General features: G+C 33.4%; 3 protein-coding genes across 3 annotated transcripts; 2 read left to right on the forward strand and 1 right to left on the reverse strand.

Moving 5' to 3' along the window:
• Window positions 1-393: 393 nt before the first annotated feature.
• LOC143618912 (R-linalool synthase QH1, chloroplastic-like) lies at window positions 394-2,143 on the forward strand. Its single transcript, XM_077090961.1, has 4 exons — window positions 394-726; window positions 815-1,085; window positions 1,243-1,615; window positions 1,727-2,143. The coding sequence occupies exons 1-4, from the start codon at window positions 496-498 to the stop codon at window positions 1,947-1,949; spliced, it is 1,098 nt and encodes a 365-aa protein (XP_076947076.1). The 5' UTR covers window positions 394-495; the 3' UTR covers window positions 1,950-2,143.
• A 5,412-nt stretch (window positions 2,144-7,555) lies between these two features.
• On the forward strand, window positions 7,556-10,491 carry LOC143618846 (uncharacterized). The gene is made up of 7 exons (XM_077090922.1): window positions 7,556-8,405; window positions 8,499-8,563; window positions 8,849-9,089; window positions 9,239-9,350; window positions 9,546-9,743; window positions 9,856-10,030; window positions 10,349-10,491. The coding sequence occupies exons 1-7, from the start codon at window positions 7,945-7,947 to the stop codon at window positions 10,489-10,491; spliced, it is 1,395 nt and encodes a 464-aa protein (XP_076947037.1). The 5' UTR covers window positions 7,556-7,944.
• A 4,251-nt stretch (window positions 10,492-14,742) lies between these two features.
• LOC143618848 (R-linalool synthase QH1, chloroplastic-like) lies at window positions 14,743-17,199 on the reverse strand. The gene is made up of 6 exons (XM_077090923.1): window positions 16,891-17,199; window positions 16,525-16,795; window positions 16,086-16,458; window positions 15,770-15,967; window positions 15,533-15,671; window positions 14,743-15,039 (listed from the first exon to the last, which is right to left on the reverse strand). The coding sequence occupies exons 1-6, from the start codon at window positions 17,146-17,148 to the stop codon at window positions 14,743-14,745; spliced, it is 1,536 nt and encodes a 511-aa protein (XP_076947038.1). The 5' UTR covers window positions 17,149-17,199.
• Window positions 17,200-21,039: the final 3,840 nt, after the last annotated feature.

Here is a 21,039-nt window from a genome sequence, read left to right on the forward strand (position 1 = left end):
GATTAAGATAATATAACACAAGTTTTAGTAAGGACATATGTAGTGTAGGGGCTACAAAATGGAGCGATTTATGACATATGACAAAAATGGGCAACATGTAGCCCACGTGCGGTGTTCTCGCCCATAAATCGCCCCACCCTCCTTTAACTGATCACCACCTCATCATCTCTCCACCCGGTGACAAACTCCTATCGCCCCCTCCACAATACCCATAGTAGTTTTTTTAGGTCAATATTCTTACACTCTATAACATCTCAAATGATACAAAATTATAAGTTTTGTTCTTTACACATAATGAATTTATAGAACGGGTTATTTAAAGAGTTTACTTTCACTCGTTGTTCTTTATATGGTAAAGTGTCTCGTTTTTAGTTCTTTACACTAGCGCCCATCTATTTTTACCATACGTTTATATCTTTCCTGTCTATATATATCTCGTTAGCATATGCATGATCACAATAACTCAAACAAACATAGATATATAACTCTTTCAGTATGGTGTCAATTTGCTCCTTTTCTTGTTCAATTCTCTATTGCAAAAATCATCATGAAACATTAAGAAAATTTGAAATTCGGAAGCCACCATACTCATCAAAATCCACGTCAAAGGTGAATGTCATTGCAAAGGCTATTACAGCGGTTGAACCTGTCACTAGACGATCAGCAAACTATGCGCCGTCGTTATGGTCGTTCGACTATGTTCAGTCACTTTCTAGTGAATACACAGTAAGATTGTGCCTATATTATTATTTACGTGTTCTTTTAATTCATATCGGTATTTATGATGAACAATTCTTCTAACTTGACTATTTAGGGAGAAGATTGCAAGGCAAGAGCGGATACTTTGAAGGATGCGGTGAAGATGATGACACACAAGGTGGGAAGCCCATTGAGTACCCTAGAGTTGGTTGATGATTTGCAAAGACTCGGAATTTCGTATCAATTTGAGGATGAAATTAGAAATCTGTTAGAGGTTATTTACAACAATTACTACAAAACTCATGACAAGTGGAATACAATGGATTTGAACCTTAAAGCCCTTGGATTTAGACTACTTAGACAACATGGTTTTCAGATTCCTCAAGGTATGTACAAAGTTAAGAAACCTACTTAATGATTTAACGTGACCAAAAAAGGTAACCAAATGGAAACTAATTATAAGTTGTATATTTATATCGGTTTTCGGTGCTTGCAGTTATGCTAACTATATCTAAACTTAGACTAATCCTAATGCTTATTTAGATATATTTCAAAACTTTAAGGACAAGACTCAAAATCTTAACCCACACTCGTCCGAGGATATGAGGGGAATGCTGAATTTATACGAGGCTTCATATCATTCATTCGATGATGAAAGCATACTGGACGATATGAGAGACTTCACCACAAAATATCTCGAAGAAAATAAAGACAAGATGGACGAGATTATATCATCATTAGTAAGCCATGCTTTGGAGCTTCCACTTCATTTGAGAGTGCCAAGAGTAGAGTCAGAATGGTATATCAGAGTATTTGAGAAAACAAGCGACATGAATCCCACATTGTTGGAGCTTGCCAAATTAGATTTTAATATGGTCCAAGCCGTCCATATTGAAGATCTAAAAGAGGCTTCAAGGTATCATTTACTCATTTAGTATGGCCCAGGCGGTTACACATACTACATTTTAAAATATATATATGGACCTTTAATAAATAAGAGTAACATAATAATATGATCGATCAATAGGTGGTGGAGAAATACAAAATGGGTTGAGAAGTTCCGCTTCATTCGAGACAGTGTGGTGCCGAGTTTTCTGTGGACTATTGGTTTTGGGTACCAACCTCACTATAGCCATGGTAGGAGGTCACTAGCAAGGGCTGCTGCCATGATTACAACTATAGACGATATTTATGATGTGTATGGCACATTGGATGAACTTCAACAGTTTACTGATATTATAGATAGGTAAATGATAACTCACTTGATAGAATTAAGTTTGTGTTTATTAACAAATGTTATGAATGATTATAAAACATCTAATTAATAGATGGGATATCAATGCAATTGAGAAACTCCCGGAGTATATGAAGATAGCTTTCCTCGGATTCTACAACACGATTAATGAGATCTCATACGACACATTGACAAACACAGGAATCCTCATCCTTCCATACCTCAAGAAAGCAGTAATAATTATATTACACCATCTTTGAGCTCAATCTATAAAAATATTGTAATGTTTGATTTTTTATCTCTGTCTTATTTTTCGGAATGGTAATATTGTAGTGGGCGGATTTATGCAAGACTTACCTTGTCGAAGCAAGGTGGAACTATAGTGGATATACACCCACACTCAAAGAGTACTTGGATAATGGCTATATATCAATATCTGGTCCAACATTACTCATGCATTTTAAATTTGCTACATCGGTTGGTGCAACCCAAGAAATCTTGCAACACATGGAAGAATTTGAGGCATTAGATCGCTACTCATCACTAATCTTACGACTGGCTGATGACTTAGGGACATCCACAGTATGCATTTCCTTTTAATTGTATCTATTCTTAGTATTAGTAAATTTTGGGAAGACAACATCATTCATACTTTGTTTACCAAAACTTATTTCAGAATTTGAAAATGTTGATTATATCAAATATAGAATGAAAATGAATAAACTTACACATTCTCTAATATCTTAAAGGATGAACTAGCAAGAGGCGACACTCCAAAATCAATCCAATGTTACATGAATGAGAGTGGTGCTACGGAAGAAGAAGCTAGAAGGTACATCAAAGAATTGATTGGGGACACATGGAAGAAACTTAACAAAGAACGGGCGCGTGCTAATACTCAATTTTCTCAAGAGTACATCGAGTATGCATCAAACATGGCTAGGACGGCACAATTCATGTATGGGCAAGGAGATGGGCATGCTCGTCCTGAAATAACTAAATCTCACTTATCATCATTGCTTTTTAGTCCAATCTAAGGGACAAAGTAATCAACAAGGTGTGTGGCGAAGGAGATTGGCATGCTCTTTTATTGGATGTTAAGCTTTATTTATAAAATAAGATGCTAGAGAGCATCCCATTAACGCACTTGCTTATATATTGTAATGGAGTTGGAGCAGTTGTCTTTGTGTTTTCATCGCATTTTAATATATATACCAAGTTTGTTGAAGTTTTTTTTAGCTTTAACTACTTACTGAAGAGTTGGGGACATCCTGTGTATGAAGAAGAACCCAGAAGGGATATCAGAAACTTAATCACTATCAAAAAATGAGTGCAAGTAAACCGTAAACCGTCGGTTATCCTACTGTAAAGCGTCGGAAATCAAAATGCAGTTAATCTGATTTGTACAAGATTATCGATAGTCGATAGATACAACCAGCGCATCACCTATCGACCTTTTAGCGACGGACTTATTGACAAACTTTAAAGAAATTAAAAATGCTATCTTACCGACGAATATTTAAAAAGTAATAAAACAAAAAAAGTCAAGAAAAACCATCAGTAAGTCATTCATGAAAAGATATTCATGATTGGCATGCACTAAATGTAACACCCCGGTTCGGAAGGTTTGATGTGCCACAATAATATAATTCCTGGCAGCGGGGTTTTAGGGGCGGCAACTCCTAGCCGGGTCCAAGGGGCAGAGCCCCTGGCTGGTTTGAGCTGTCAGGTCAGCTTGGAAAAATTTTATTTTCATTAACTATCTTAACACATTCTCCATTAGGATTTTAAGTTATTATTTAATTTGCTAACTTAAAAAGTTCGAAGGCTTCTTTGTAATTAAATCATTCTTTTCTAAGTCCAGGGACCATTCTATCATTTTATTAAACTTCTAGTTCGTTACTCAATTGGGGTTCGTTCGTTACTTCTGCTTTTCATAGCCAATTGGCTAATTCGTTACTTCATAACGATTTGTCCTTCATAGCCAATTGGCCTTTATAACGAATTGGCCTTTAAGACGAACTGAACCTTTTATAACGAACCGGTCATCATAACGAATTGGACTTTAGCGAATGGGCACAACGTATTGGGGTTAATTTGTTATCTTTTCCTTAACGAATTTGAATACGAACTAAGGCTAGTTCGTAATTCTTTCTTTAACGAATCAACATACGAATTAGGCTAGTTCGTTAAACTTCCGTTAACGAATTAGGGTTAGGTCAAAGATTGTCAGAAACATTCTCTGACACGCTTAACCTCGTACGCCGTTTTCCGGCGTAGCCTTTCCGGTGCCGTCGTCGCCGAAAAACCGCGATTTCGCCGGAAAAACGATGTCTCACTCGTTTTCGACCGTTTTTCACCGTTTTTCGTCCCGTTCAATCCAGATCTGAGCCAGGGTGACCCCTAAGCTCATCTTTTTTTCGGTTTTTACCCGATTCCACCCGGATCTCACTTTAGCGGTTTAAGAGTGTCGGCTCGTCGTTTCGCAACTAAATCTAGCGGGTTTTGATCCATACAACATCATACTATCATTACCTCGGGTCGGGATCGGTTTTCCTTCTTGGTTCGGCTAGAGAAAAGAGAAACTAGAGAGAGCTTAAGTGTGTGTTTTGGATGGTGTAAGGAATATGTGTAAATGAATAGATTAAGGGTGAATTATTGTTTATATATGATGGGTCATGGGCTCAAGCCCATGATATTTTCTTCTTCCTTTTTAACTCAAGTTCATAACTCATATCTATTTAACCCAACACAAGCCCGACTCATAATAACTCATAATTTATTTTATTAAATGAAACGAAAAAACGGGATGTTACACGTCGAAATGCCGCTCTCCAGATGACATGGCAAGCGGTGTCATCGGCAAACACCGCCCCGGCACCACTGGTGCCGCCCATCGGCGAAAATGTTGTGGCAAGTTTACTGATCAAAACGTCGCTAACATCCACCTTTTTCAATAAATAATTCCCACTTTTTTAGTATGCTCTTCAATGTTATTATTCAAGATAAGAAGAAAAAATTAAAAAAAAAAACCCGAAGCCATTCAAACAAAACCAGACGAAGAGGAAGATAATAGAATAAGATACTAATTTTAGGGTTATATTTTTTTAAAGCCCAATTTTATATTTTGGGCCAACCTTAAACAATTTAGCAGCCCCCTTTTCAAGTACAAATTTAGTTTTGAAACCCAAATTTAGGTATAATTAAGTTTAGTGAATGTAATTATATTTTTATTTTATTTATAGTAAATTAATTTAAGTTATATTAAATTAATTAGTTTTAGCTGTATAAAAATTACTTTATTTGAAAAAGAAGGAAAGTGGTGAGTTGATGACCATTTCCATGATATTATAGTAGATAGTTGAGTGGAGTGTGGTATGATGTGGCGCTGACGTGTCATTGCAAAGTGGGAAGCAAAATGGCATCCACACCCTTTAGTCTAAGCAAGATCACACTTTCCACCCAAATTTGCATCATCTTCCTTTAAAGTGTGATAAAGGTCGTAATATCACCCAAAATACACATTCTTTCTTCATTACTAAAATCATTCAGATACATCTAAGAAAATGACGCTATATTAGACATGCAAAACTAAGAAAACGAATCACAAGGATTTAAAACAAACATATTTTCTAACAAACAAGTTGAGACCTCACAAAATCTGTCACACCCCAACCTACGGCGGAAATGTCGGGGCGTGAGCAGATTACCACAGCTCACAAGGTACTATCATGCAATTGTAAAGCGACAATATCTAATTAATTTATTAATTGTCAACGAACATTTAAGTACAACAAAAATAGAGAAAATTACAATACAAAACCAACTATTCTTGTTTATGTTTAACATCCTAAGGTCATCTCTACGTGAGTTTCAGTTCGATAAGTAATCCAAATCTATAACCTACAAATGCGTACAAAATATATGTTTGTCAACAACACATGTTGAGTGAGTAGATCACCAGTTTTGACACAAACAAAAGTGGTAATAATATATAATGATATAAATGAATAAAAATAGGCAAAACTGTTATCTGTGAGCATAAACAATTAAACCATAGCACATACATAAACAATCAACCATAAAGAAAGGGCTAAACCGTTGCCATGCGAATGGGCATTGGTTACCAAAAATGAGGTGTCGGTGAAACCATTGCCAATGCGATCGGGCTCCGGCCACTATGACGGTCGTATGATCATACTATAATGAGATTATGTTGGACCTCTCCGAATGCGATTCAAGTAAGCAAATAAGCAAATAGCAAGTAACAGGCAATCATTCAATTGATACACAACACAAAGATCACAGTTTGCGTTTGAGAAATAATAAGATAAATAATATAATAGATGGTACACAAGTGTCCTCAAAACATTTGAAAACAAGTAAAATAGGGGAGTGATTACTCACTTGATTTGATGAACGAAATACAAATAAGGATGATGAGAAAAGTAAACCCTTCGGGATATACCTTCAAGAAATTCCTAGTTAAATAATATTAATATGAATTAATTATAAATGATATAACATACTTTAATGGATTAAGATTTCGATGTGATTTGAGTTATGTTTGAAATTAAGGTGTTTATCAATTGATCAATTAATCTCTATGGTCATTGTTATTAATAGTCTTATTAATTAAAAATTTCCCAATAATTACTCAAAACATAATATTAAATTGGAGCAAAATATACTATTCATGATATTGGACCAAAATAGAATATTTGTGAGATATGATTCAGGTCGTTTCAAATTTATAAATATATATTTATTATTGTGTAATATAACTTAATCCTAGGCTATTTCTATTTAAAAAAAAAGAGAAAAACAAACGTAGTATATATGGCTAATTAGTGGGCTATATAATTATTTCACCATTAACATTAACTTTATTACCATTGCAAATAAATGATTATGTGCCCAAATCTCATTCAAGATTCCAAATCTCATTCAACATTGGAGTAATTCCTTTCTCCTAAACTGTAATCCCGCTCAAATCAAGATCAAATGAGCCCGCTCATTCTTTTCTCATAAATTGGAAACCCTAATCAACCCAAAGCCTGCGCATTTTTATTTACCACGCATTCTCTCCTCAAAACAACCACCACGGTGATGAAGCACTAACTGAGCCCTAGTCGGACTAATCGGATTCTTCCCCACGCATTCTATCCTCAATCGGACTATCTTATACAACCCTAATCGAACTCCTATTAGTCGAAGGTAATATCTCTTGTTCTTTATCATTGAGTTTGTTTGTTTTTTGTAATAAACCTTTATTCTATAGTAGACAAATCATTTGTGTTTGAAACTGTTACGGATTTCATCTTCATGTTCTTGTGTAGAATAGCTTTATATTGCAATTTAAAAAAGGAGAAATTGCTTAGAATGTATTGCCTTAAGCGTGAATCAGCAAATCTGCAATAATAATTCTTTTTTTCCAAAAATTTTTGGCCCGATTAGCAAAACTGAAAAAACCGCATCCAAAACCAAACCGAACCCAAAAATCGAAAACCAAAACACCGAAACCAAACAGTTTTAAAAATCAAAAACCAAAGTTTGGTTTTTGTTTCGGTTTTAGCCCAAAACCGCACCACGCACACCCCTACTAAAACGGGAAAATGAGAAATTGCTTGAAATGTATTGCAAATGAATATATGAATGTTTTGTGAAAAAAAAACAAACAGTACTGCATATTGTATTTTTATATATGATTTTTATAATTTCATCTTCATGTGTATATTGTAGAATAAATATGCCTTTTTTTAGATAATATGAATTTTTGAATGCAAAAATTAAAGAGTATTGCATATTGTTGTAGTTTTTCATCTTCATGTTTTTGTGAAGAACTATGTTAAAATTTCCATGTTTGAGTTCTCGTAGTTTTTGGATACACATATGTGGATCTTTTAAATGTTATATATATATATATAATGTAGTTTGTATATTATTGAATGCTAGTTTTTTAACCTATTGTTGACATATATATACTTATTTGTATGTAAGGTGTATACATTATGAATGGTAGTAAGGATAACCCCGGTGGTGGTGGTGGTCGTCGTGGTGCTACTAATGGTCTCCGTGGTGGAAAGACAAAACAAGTTGCGCGGGGATGCAATGATCGTGGCATTAAGTCTTCGGAGCCTGATCCTAGTAGAGGTGCACATGATAAACCTACTGTCTGGAGGCATGGGAAGTATGTGATTGTACGACCTCCAAAAGGTCCTGGGCTTGCATCGCGTAGAGCTGGAACTAGTAGTCATAGCCGGGTGTACGGTGGTGATCAGGGGACTAGTTTAGCAAGGCCGTTAGATATGTCAAAGACATTACGAGACATGTCAAAGGATATCATCGAGGATGATAATGATGATTTCAATGAGGATTTCGAAGATGGTGACAATAGTGATGATGGTGAAAATAATGGTGGTGATGCTGGTGACGAAGACGGTAGGGACTTGATAGACCTCCAAGGAAAAAGGTATGTTTCTATTTTAAAATTTTAAGTTATGTTGTTTATTCATGCTATACATAACAGTCCTTGTTAATATTAATATTTATGTTTTGTTGTAAGAATTATGGCGCACAATGAAGGAGGAGGTGGTAGAGGTCGAGGTGGTGGTCCCAGTAGTAGGCGAGGTAATTGTCATGGTATTAACAACCTATAACCTTAAGTTTGTTTGTTTAATATAAATTTTATTTTTGCACTATAGAATTACTTTTCATTTATCACACTTTTACTTAGTGTTAGTCAGTCAAATAGTGTTCAGGAAGTTTGAACTGCTTGAACCGGTCGGCTCGGATTGAAGAACCGGATGACACTATAAACTATTTAGAATTGTCTTATTAATGCCTTTAAACTTATTTATAACTTAATTTTACATCTCTTTTAATACTAACAGACTTGTTTTTTTTTTCTTTAAGAAACTACGGCACATAGTTCAACCAGAGGGGGTAGGGGTCGAGATGGTGGTCGAGGTAGCAATCAAGTTAACGGTCATGGGAGTACAGACTATAGGGAACAACCAACTACAAAAGCATATCAACTTCTCCATGAGCCTAGTGATGATGAGGATGAACCCATTGCTATAGGCCGGGGAGCGGTCGTCCCACCTCCGATACCTACACCTGAAAATCGCATTTGGATTTGGGTTGAAAATGATGAGTAAGTGTGTGTTTGTGTCTATATGTGTCTCTCTCTCTCTCTCTATATATATATATATATATTAATATTAATATTCTCCTTTTAGTTGACTACAAAAGTATTATTATTGTTGATTGTGGTGTATTGTTTATATTTTCTAAGGTTTGGAGTACCGGTTCGTGGCAAGACAAGTCTTCTCAAAACAGCAAAAACAGAGAGAAAGTGACAGGTGGTAGACATACTGTTGGCTCAAAAAGCTTTATTACGGTTAGAAAAGAGATGGTAAGAAATATTAATATGTCATATTTAATACATCGTCCGTTAGTAATGGTTTTTGAACATCAAAAACCGAATCGAACCGTTACTAATGATTTGATTTAACATGTTAGAATTTGAAATACACACACAAACACACACTCATTTAATACATCACCAGCACTAATTTTTTTTACTAACTTATAAATATGTACTTTGTAGGACCACACATTCAAGCGGCGTGTTAAGTTTGGTGAATTCTGGTTACAAACACACGCAAAGAAGGGGTCAAGACCCTTAGATAAGTTGCCGGTTTGTAGTGAGTTGGCAGATGTTGATTTGGTGGAAGTCGATGATGTGGAAGACATTAATCAAGAGAAAAATGTGGATTGGGTTGACACAAGGGCGGGCGAAGCTTATGTAAGTTTCGTTTACTTTGTAAATCTATGTTTTTCACTAACTAATTATATAATGTTAACGTACTAATTTTTATGTTCTATCTTAGTAATCATATAAGAAACTCATTGTAAAGAAGTATGGAGATGACATTAGCTTACACCCGGAATTCGATATGGAATTGTGGTTAAGTGTTGCTGGGGGGACGAAAAAACGTCGGCTGTACGGGACTAGCAACATCACCGATCCGTATGTCGTGTTGACGGGTGCACCAGCAAAGCCAAATACAGATTTCTTTCCATCGGCGAGAAGTAATAAGGTTTGCATTTTATATTAGATAAAAATATACACAGAGTGTGCACTGTGTACAACCTGTAACTAGACCAGTTACATATGGGTACGTCCGGTGTTTGAAACAAGTTTTTTGGGAGAAGCTTGTGGGTTTCACTTGCTTGTGTATAAAACTAGACAAGAATGTAGAATATTATATAATTTATATGAGGTTTAATATTAAACGAAGTAGCTAACTTACAAACTGGTCACACATATTTACAAACTAGTAATTTTTTTATCTACAAGAAGAGTTTTTTTTTCTATAGAATATTGAGCGTTAATATAATTAATTACAGGTGCAACAATTGGAGGAAAAAATACTGAGTTAGAACGGGAAAAAGTAGCAGAGTTGGAACGAGGAAAAGTAGAAAAGCAGGCTATGTTGGAGAAAATTGAAGAAAATGCGAGACTGTTAGCAAAAATGAATGAGAAACTTTAGTTATTATCACAAAATCAGCAACAAAGCCTTCTACCAACTTAAGATATATGGAAATTTCAATTTTTATTCTATTTTATTTTGGATGATTGGATCTTGTATTACATTTGGATATTTTATGCTAAATTGGTTTAATTTGGATATTTATCTTTATCATGATATTTTATAAACTTTTATATAATGTTTACATGAAGAAAATAGATAAATATATTAAAAAAGAAAAGATTTTAAAACAATATACAAAATGCATAGAAAATATGTAGCTAATACCTCATATAATCCGTAGCTAAATGATGCAAATTTGTGTAGCTACATTTGTAGCAAAAATCAGTTAAAATTCATAGCTATATTTCATAGCAAAATCCGTAGCAAAAATACATAGTTATAAAATCGTAGCAAAATTCTATAGCTAAAAGTCCGTAGCTAAAAAAACGTAGCAAAATTCTGTAACAAATAATTTGTAGCTAAAACTTCGTAGCAAACAAATTTGTAGCAAAATCTGTGACTAATATAGCTAAAACGACGATGTTTCTTTTGATAGCTAAATTCGTAGCAAAATTCTGATTTCGTAGCAAAATTACGTAGCAAATAAGTTAGCTACGAGACTTGTACTTACGGACGAAATCCGTAGCAAATCCGTAGCAAACACCAGGTTTGCTACAGATTTGCTACAGATTTGGCCGTAACAAATAGCTCTTTTTGTAGTATATAAGATATGATTGTATAATAAGATATAAATAAATAATTTAATATACAAACTAAATAAAATAGTTTAAATTTAAATATACCTTTATTTATTTTAATAAATAAGTTACTAATATATAAATAAATAGATAATTAAAATAATGTGTAGATAATTGAATATAATTAGTACTAAGATATAAATAAATATTTTGTTTAAATCTTTTAACGAAAATCTATTTAATACGCTTATTAATATATCTATAAATAAGTTTATAAAGACGTTCAATGATGACGAAACGTGAATCAAAGTGTCGGGTTTTAAATAAAAAGAGTTAGATTTATTTTTATTATTAAAATGTACTTATAATACATATACACACACATATATATATGTATATGTATAAGTGTGTGTGTGTAAACGAGCTTTTAACGAGATTTAACAAGAACATATACTCCAAGATGTCGGTTTAAATAAAATAATATTTATCTAATAATTAATATAATTCACCATTTATTAAAATTAATTATAAGAGTTAAATCAAAACTAATAAAAGAAACTAACAGCTAAAAAATAAGGTTTCCAGATTCGAACCCGCAACCACTGGCTCTTAAGCCACGGACTCAAACCAACTGAACCAAGCTTACAACTGGTTAATGTATAAAAACTAATTATTATATACTGAATTTATATTTTTCCCCAAATAGTTATAAACCCTAAAATCCTAAATCGATCAATCGGTGTTATATGCGTTTGATTAAGGTTAGGATTAACGTTACTGATATAAAAATGAACATGTTGCTTAAATCAATTACCTCAAACGTTGTTGTATTGTGGGTGAACTATAACGAAACCCGACGGCCATATAGGGTCTTTAAACACCGTGCAGACGATGACGAAAATCTAATTAGATAAGGTGGATCAATATGCGCCGTCTAGGGTGTCCTATCTGCGAGGTTAATTGAATTATGGTGGTCGTTTTCGTGTATTATGATGAACGGGTTTCACAGCTAGGTACAATAAGCAATACGCGTTATAACAGCTCAGGTTTCCTAATTACAATTGTCGGTAAGGACGTTTTGGTATGAGAATCAAACACACTAATCAATTCCAAGTATAACGCGATAATTAAGGTCCAAGAAACAAAAAGGGTCACGGATTCGGGTCTTGGGTACGGGTTCCGGGTATGGGCTCCTGGTTGAACCATGTTTGAGTTATAAAATGATATATTTGCATCCAGGTCCTTACAGTTTATAAATGAAATCAGTTAAGGATAATAGTTTAGTCTAGGGTAATAATCGTAATATCTTGAAAGTTGTATATATATAATAAGTAATAATCAAAAATCATATTATAATTAAATAGCTCAATATTAATAATTGATAAGGTTTTCCCGAATATAAAAGTGGGTCCGGTAATTTAAAATAGAAAAACCAAGTTGTTACAAAATCTATTTCCAAGTTCTTGAATTTGCATATCCAAAACTGTATTAAAAACTTCAATATCAAAATGATGTCGATTAGAAATGACATTCTTTCGGTTTCTTTGATTATCATAACTTTCTGTCATATCTAACATTTTAATTTAGTTTATTTTTTTAAAAATGAAATGTCACTCTTGCTAACATCTTGTTAAACCTGTTTTGTCTTAGATTATTCAATGCTTGGGTTGTCCCACGTATAAATCTAGGCGCTTCTAACAAGTCTTGACTCTTTTTTGAAGAAGTTTTGATAGAGCATTTGTGAGGACGAAAATATCTTCTAACAAATGTATATAAAACACAAATTCAGGACTCTTAAAATATAATAGAATACCTTTCGCATTAGATCATTGTTGCACATTTTATTCATGTTTTGATAGAGCATTTATTGGGTTTTAATTGCTTTGGGCTTCAACCTTTATTTGGGTTTAATTTGTTTGAACTTTTAAATTGGTTGAGCTTTAAACATATAAGGGTAACGTAAATTTTTTTTCAAGGGTAGCGTAATATGAAAACCAACAAAAAAAAGAAAAAAATTTGCACTACTGACTAAAAGTTGAGGGGTAGCAGAGGTTATCCCGATTGTTATACAGGTCCGCCCCTGGGGTACAACATAATCAAACTTAGGAGTTAGACTACGAAGTATCTTCTCTACAATGCTTATATGAAGATTTTTATCAGCAGTGATTAGCGGTCTTACTTACTCGTACTAGTTTTAGGTATATATTTAAGCTTTCTAAATACTTGTTTTAGATTAGTGAATGACGTCTACATAAGCAAACATGAAATTTATGATATAAAAGTTGGAAATTTTAGAAGATGAAAATTTTAACCGGCCTTTGACAACTTTCTTCAAGTTGGGATACCATGCCAAAAAGTTCGTTTTGATCAATTTTATATCCATAAATGATCTTAGAGGGATGTCAAGGTTTGAATAATGAGACATCCATATGGAAAAGAAAACTTTAGTATTTTCTACGTTTGAAAAACCTTTGAAAAATAATGAACATTTTGAGAAAACATTATTTGCAAAAAGGACTGAGATCCTTGGTTCGTCATATTCATATTTTGGGAATGGCTTGGCACTATTCCAGAACATGATTATGTAGATAGGTAAACAATTACCATATGTACTCCTAGACAATTCTCTCATGGTTATGGGACTGCGGAGACAACGAGTGTCTAAGCATGATACATTTTCACTTTGGGTTTCATAATAATCTATTAAATTACATTAAAATATAAGGTAAACAAGCAACAAGTTGCATCGCTAATCACTTTTGTATTACAAAATCAAGTCTTTTATGAACTACATTGGTTGATCTTGAAGCCATAACATTTCTATGCAAAACGCGCTGAACTCGTATAAGTAGCTCCATCTTTGCCCACTCTCCTCTGATAATTTGCTAGATAAGCACTTCTAATAGGGTTAAGTGATAGATCATCTTAATAGTCTGAGACTCTCGGAATCATGGTCCCGCCTTGTTCGGGCGCCAACCGCAGATCTAAATGCACTGATAAGGCACGTGCATTTAGGAGTTCGATCAGATTATCAGCTGAAGTGTTCCAATAAAAGGGTGACATAGACTTATCAATTTAAGAAAGGAATTGGTTTATAAGTTTACCAAAATAAAAACACATTCATGGGTGCTTGAATTACAACAACACAGACAGTCCACAGCAAACGGATCACGAGATATTAGCAAGGTCGCCATTCACATAGTCCAAAATTCGTATCCCTCACCTTTAAAGACTAGAAGTGGGTTTTATGTTACATTTTATGTATTGTTTGCCCTTGAACATTATGATTTGCCGAACCAGAATACTCTTCAAACTTGCAAAAACTAGAAGCTCTAATACCAAGAATGTTGGACCAGGTTTACACACTTATTTAATGTGGGAACAAGATGCTTATATTCATCACATACCAATGTTTCATATAGCCAATTACAATACAAAGGAAAGAAATTAATAAACGAAATGGAAATATAATGAACTTTAACTAACTCATGGAAACTTCACTCTTTGACTCGCACACCGGCCCATAAGATTCGGACAATCTAAGTGGTAAATTCACAAAGATTATTGACAGTTATATCCCTTGTATAGGATTAAACAACAATGATAACACATGAGATTTAGTCACGTTCGGACGACCATGCCCATCTCCTTTAACATACATGAAGAGTGTGATCCTAACACTATTCATTGCTTTATCAATAAAGTGCTGTAGAACCTGAGATTTAGCACTCGCTCGTTCTTTGTTAAGTTTCTTCCATGTTTTCATGATTAACTTATAGATGTAGGTTCTAGCTTCGTCTTCGGTAGCACCACTCTCATTCATGTAACACTGAATCAACTTTGGAATGTCCCCTCTTTCCATTTCGTCCTTAGAACACACAAAAAAAATTGAATTGACAATTTTAGTTTCTACATTGTAAAATTTAAACAATAAATGCATGTGTGGTTGAAAACCAATATATAACCATAAGGTTACATTTATTAGTTATAGCCATAAGGTTACATTTATTAGTTATAACAAGACATACCGAGGATGTCCCCAAGTCATCAGAAAGTCTACATATGAGCGACGTGTAGTAAAGTATATTCTTAGATTCTTCAAACCACTGTAGGATCTCTTGGGTTGAACTAAAGTTTGTTGAAAACTCAATATGAATGAGTACTAAAGAAGTTGCTATTGAAACACAAGCATTGTCCAAGTACTCTTCGAGTGTTGGTGCATGTCCGCTATGGTGTCACCTTGCTTCAATAAGGTAGGCCTTGCATAAATCTGCCCACTACAATATTGTTATACTTAAATTGTTAATAATACCCAGAGTTAATAATATTGTTATACTTAAAAAAGATGGATTAAATATTACTGCTTTCTTTATGTATGGAAGGATGAGGATTCTTGTGTTTATCAATGTGTCATATGTGATCTCATTTATTGTGTTGTAGAGTCCAGGGAAACAAATCTTCATATAATCCGGGAGTTCTTCGACCGCATTGATATCCCATCTAAGAAATAGAAACCTTTTAGTTCTCATGAAATCTTTGCTATGGAGGCCGTAAAAAATATTTTAATTAGTATTTATCTGTCGATAACATCTGTATACAATTCAAGTTCATCCAAAGTACCATACACATCAGAGACATCATCAATAGTAGTAACCAAGGCTATGATCTTTGCTACATTTCTCCTTCCACGACTAAGGTGAGGCAAGTAATTAAAACCAATAGTCCACAAAAAGCACTCCACCAATCTGTCACGAGCAAAGGTTAACTTCTTATCCCAGCCTATATTTCTCCACCACCTATCATCAATTTTGTGTTTAGTGTATGCAAATAGATTGAATATATCCTAATTACCACTTAAGTTACTGAATTTAATCTATCGCCTAAGTATGTATCAAGCAGTCGTAGAATTGATACCTTGATGCGTGTTTTAGATCTTCAATATAAACAGCTTGAACCATATCAAAATCTAATTTTGCAAGCTCGATCAAGATCGGATTCATGTCAACTCTATTCTCATATGCATGAATAAACCACTTTGTCTTTATCCTTGGCACTGTCAAGTGTAGTGGAACCTCCAAGGCATGACTTACTAATGATGATATACTCTCATCCATCTTGTCTTGATTTTCTTTGAGATATTTTGTCGTGAAGTCTCTAGCATCGTCCAATATGCTTTCATCCTCGAATGAATGATAAGAAGCCTCATACAAATTCAACACTCCCATCATATCATTGATTAAGTGCGGCTTAAGATCTTGAGTCTCGTCCTTAAAATTTTGAAATATCTCTAAACATAGGGCAAAGTCAAATATCAATAAAACTTCATGCAAGGAATACAAATTCAATATAATACCTTGGGGAATCAGATAACCACATTGCCTCAGTAGACGAAATCCAAGTGCTTTAAGGTTCAAATCCATTTTATGCCACTCGACATGAGTTTTGTAGTAATTGCGGTGAATCATTTCTAAGAGATTGCTAATTTCATCTTCAAAATGATATGATATTCCGAGTCTATGCAAATCATCAACCAGTTCTAGCGTACTCAATGGACTTCTCACTTTGTGTATCATCATCTTCACCGCCTCCTTCAACGTATCTGCTCGTTCCTTGTAAGCTTCACCCTATATATATGGTTAAATATAAGCTAGCACAACTCTTATACTACAAATTAAATTAGTGCAAATGTAACTAAAATGAAATACTATTTCAATCATACTGTGTATTCACTAGAAAGTGATTGAATATCATCAAATGACCATATCGATGGCGCATAGTTTGCTGATCGTCTAGGGAGAGGTTCAACCGCATTGACGACCTTTGTAGTAGCAACATTAAGTGTGGAATGTGATGAATATATTTGGGCCATCTTCAAAAGAGATGCTAGAAAGAAATAAATTGATGTTATATATGGTATAATTAGGTTTGTATAAGTTACTATTATCATGCAAAGGTATATATAGATAGAGGAATACATGGATCCTCTGATATTATATATCCCATCCTCTAAAGTACAATATTTAATTAATTAATAAGAAAAAATAAAATATTTCCTGATGACAACCAATTAAAGAAGACTTCAAAATATTTAAATACTTAAATTGGCCTGCTATATTTTTCGATGTAAGTTGTTAGATTAATTAGGAATGAAATGATCAAAAGTGATTCGTATAACAGAAAGTGTTGTATCCACTTTAAACAAGTGATATTTGATAATATTATTAGGAAAAATGATCAAAATAGTCATTTTAACCACCCATACTTCAAAACTATTTTCTCAAAAATATCTGCGAAAAACAGTCGTCCGACGGTTTAATACCTGCCATATTCCAGATTAACAAACCATCAAGATCTAGTAGGCTGGCTGTTTTAAAAGCTCGAGGCTCGAAGCTCGGGCTCGTGGCTTTTTCGATAAAAGCTCGAATAAAACTAACTAAAATAACTTAATTTTAAACATCCTGAGCTGAGTTGGCTCATTTTTGTTATCAAGCCAAAATTGACCTAAGCTCGGCTCGTTGGCTCGATCTTAATCTCGTTTAACTTCAAAATCGAGCTAGAGCCTTAGTTGAGTTGCCCCATTTAATTTCGAGCCCGAGCTCGAAACCACCATGGCTCGACTCGGGCTCGACTCGTGAACATCACGTGTCCTAATAAAAAGGACTCGGGCTCGACTCGTGAACATCAAGTGTCCTAATAAAAAGGTGGGTCCGACCGAATTTTAAAAAAAACAACGGTTTGTTACTGTTTCCGACAAGATTTATGGAAATCGAAAAACGAATGCCCCGATAGTATTATAAAGTGCTTCCGTTAGACCGACGGTTTAGGTTGTGAGGGTGCCGGTTTAGTTTGTAAGGGTGCTAATTTAGGTTGAGGATCCCAAAAGAATCCAAAACACCATTACTAAATTTAAAACACAATGACAAGTACCTTTGATCCCCTTCCTTCGTCCGTTTGTGTCCGTCTAGATCCTGACTTTGCCAAATAATTAAGCATGGTTGTGGATCATCTTAGCAACTTGTTAATTAAAACAGGACGGTTTATTCCCAATATAAAGATTATATATTAATTAGTTATATTAAAATAACGGGACAATCAGTTGGTAAACGCCTTTTTGTTATTAGTTGCCTGGGAATAATCCAGTTTTGGTCAAACGATTATTCGCTCTTTAATTGTAAAACCACTATTGATCCCTTGTTTTTTCAGGTCCCTAGATGGATCTTAACCGAACTGAGAAGTATGATCAAAGGCGCGGAATCCCTTTGATTAATGAAGACAAGCAATTCAAGACTTTAAAACACGGACACACTTTGTTCGGTAAACACAATTTTACTTCAAATGATTCTTTTTATTTTTAATGATTATAAACAAGTTACAATCAATTTAAGACTCCAAAACACGGACGCACTTTGTTTGGTTAATTAACAAAGAGAATGGACGGAATGGCTAACATGGCAAACATAAAACCCTACGTGACACTTGTCTTGTATACTCGACAAGTTCGCTTCAGCCCATGTCAAGCGTCAAGTCAGCTAGGCCATCAAGTCCGTTAAATACAAATTTAAATAACGATTGCATAATAAATAAACGCGACCTATTTATTAAGTTGATGTCAGTTGTTACCATAAATGCACCAACATATTTCACATTTTCCGGTCCTTCATTTATAAATCTTACTATACTATTTAAACAATACAAGATATCCATATGACTTTCAAGTATCATGTCTACATAGGCTTTCAAGTTATCCAGTTTCTATTTTTAAAAAAAATTGTCATATAATTCACTATTAATATCTTCTATAATCATAATCTCACTAATTAATGTTTTCTATAATCATAACCAACTATTTTCTTTCAAACTATTTAAAAGCTGATTTTGACCACAATTAATTATTTATAACTGATTTTGTGTTCCCTTTTTTACTATGATTATTATTTTAGCAATTCAATGATTTGTATAGCAGTTTTTCATTCCACCATTTATACATATTTTTTATACATCTTATGTTTTGCTGAGAACAAGGTAAAGAATTCTTATGATATATATATATATATATATATATATATATATATATATATATATATATAACGTTTGTATATTTTACACTCGTATGTCACAAGGGTCAATATCTTATTCATGTCAATATACAAAGTGATGAGAAACTTTACTATGAATATAGTCTTTGAATTCATATACACTGAAAGATATTTAGCACCGAAACTTTACGAACAAGAATTAAAAGAAAAAGAACTCATAATTTTGATCTTATCTACCTATTTTAATGAAATAAAATAATTACGACAAATATCGGTTTATGGTTAAACCTTACAACTTTTTCCCCTTCAAAACTAATATATTAATTGACCCTAATATATGTTCATATTCACTTTTCTTTTACATTTTATTTTTATTATAATTATACATTTTTATAAAAATAAATATTAACATATTATTTTACTATATATTAATTCCAAAATACTTGGTGAAATCCAAAAATTAACAACAAACCATGTTTGTTAATCATTGAAAATAATATATAATTTCAAATGTTATCATTAACATATTTTACTATGTATGTTGTTGAATATTATAAAGAAAAACATAACTCGAAAATGCTATCATTTTACAAAGTAATTTTTTTAATTATTAAATCATAAATCTATGCTTAAAAGTTGATCATTTTTTTAAAATCAATCAATTTATCTATTATTAATATTATTGCAAATTTTCATACACATTTATATTTATAAAAATAATTATGCTTTAAATCTATCAATTCATTTTTTCAGTTAATTTAATAAATTGTATATTTTTCTGGTTAATTTAGTAATTATATACCAATCACTTTCATATATAACAAAGTTTATCGTATTTAATTTTTTTTATCAAGGACTGTTTCGGGTTTAGTGGAACTTAAATTTGGTTTTAAGAGTCAAAAATTGGTAAATAAAATGTTTGGTACAAGTTAATTACATCTGGGTCAAAATTTGTTATGGGTCAAAAATGAGAAATTTGAGTTCTTTTTAAAAGTTTTAGAATGCAAATAGATTTATCGTTAAATTTTTTACGGGTTCAACGTATTGGTTTGAAAATGTCAAACGGATGAAAGTTAGAATTTTAAACTTGATTTGGGTTTCAATTTTATTTTTGGGGACATTTTTGGAAAAAATCAAAACGTTCGCAATTTGGTAAATTGACTATTTTTCCTATGCGACTTGTCAGATATATTTGGTCATATGGGATTTCCCCGTTTTCTCCCCAATCGAGATATCCTCTGTTTCGCCCAGAAAGATTCATTTCATCATCAAAAATTTGGAGCGTGAAGTGCAATTAGATCCGTTTTGGGGGGATTCAGATTACTATTATCAATTAGAAGAATTTATGGTTGTCTTAGTTGTACTACTACATTGAAGTATCCAGGCTCCGTTAAAAAAACCAAGTGGTAATATATCTATTTCTATTTTATATCTTTATATCATAAAGTATTCCTTTTTTTAAAGAAATTATTTTTTCAAACTATTATGTTAATCAATTGAGTAATATGCATAAATCCGTCAACCAACGAAAGCCCTTCTACCTTTACTTTATCGCCTGCCGTTAAATGAAAGTGGATTAGAGTTCCCTATGATAATGGGGCTGGTGAAACAGGAGACCTCAAGCTGCCATACTTGACTATAACCGAAGGAAGATCTCTCACACCTATATTGAAATTCCTCATGGAGGGCGTCAAATGCATCAAACACACCTATCCATGAATCCCTTGCTCCGATCCGAAATAGCCAAGCAACAGAAGAGGCTACGGTAATGCTTCTACACCTTCAGCAAAAGGAGATGGGGCTATTCTCCCAACTAAGTGATACGCTACCTA

The sequence above is a fragment of the Bidens hawaiensis genome, unplaced genomic scaffold, assembly GCF_021521415.1.
Source record: "Bidens hawaiensis isolate Kalapana, Puna unplaced genomic scaffold, B.hawaiensis_p1.1 tig00002343_1, whole genome shotgun sequence".
In the NCBI taxonomy this organism is placed as follows: domain Eukaryota; kingdom Viridiplantae; phylum Streptophyta; class Magnoliopsida; order Asterales; family Asteraceae; genus Bidens; species Bidens hawaiensis.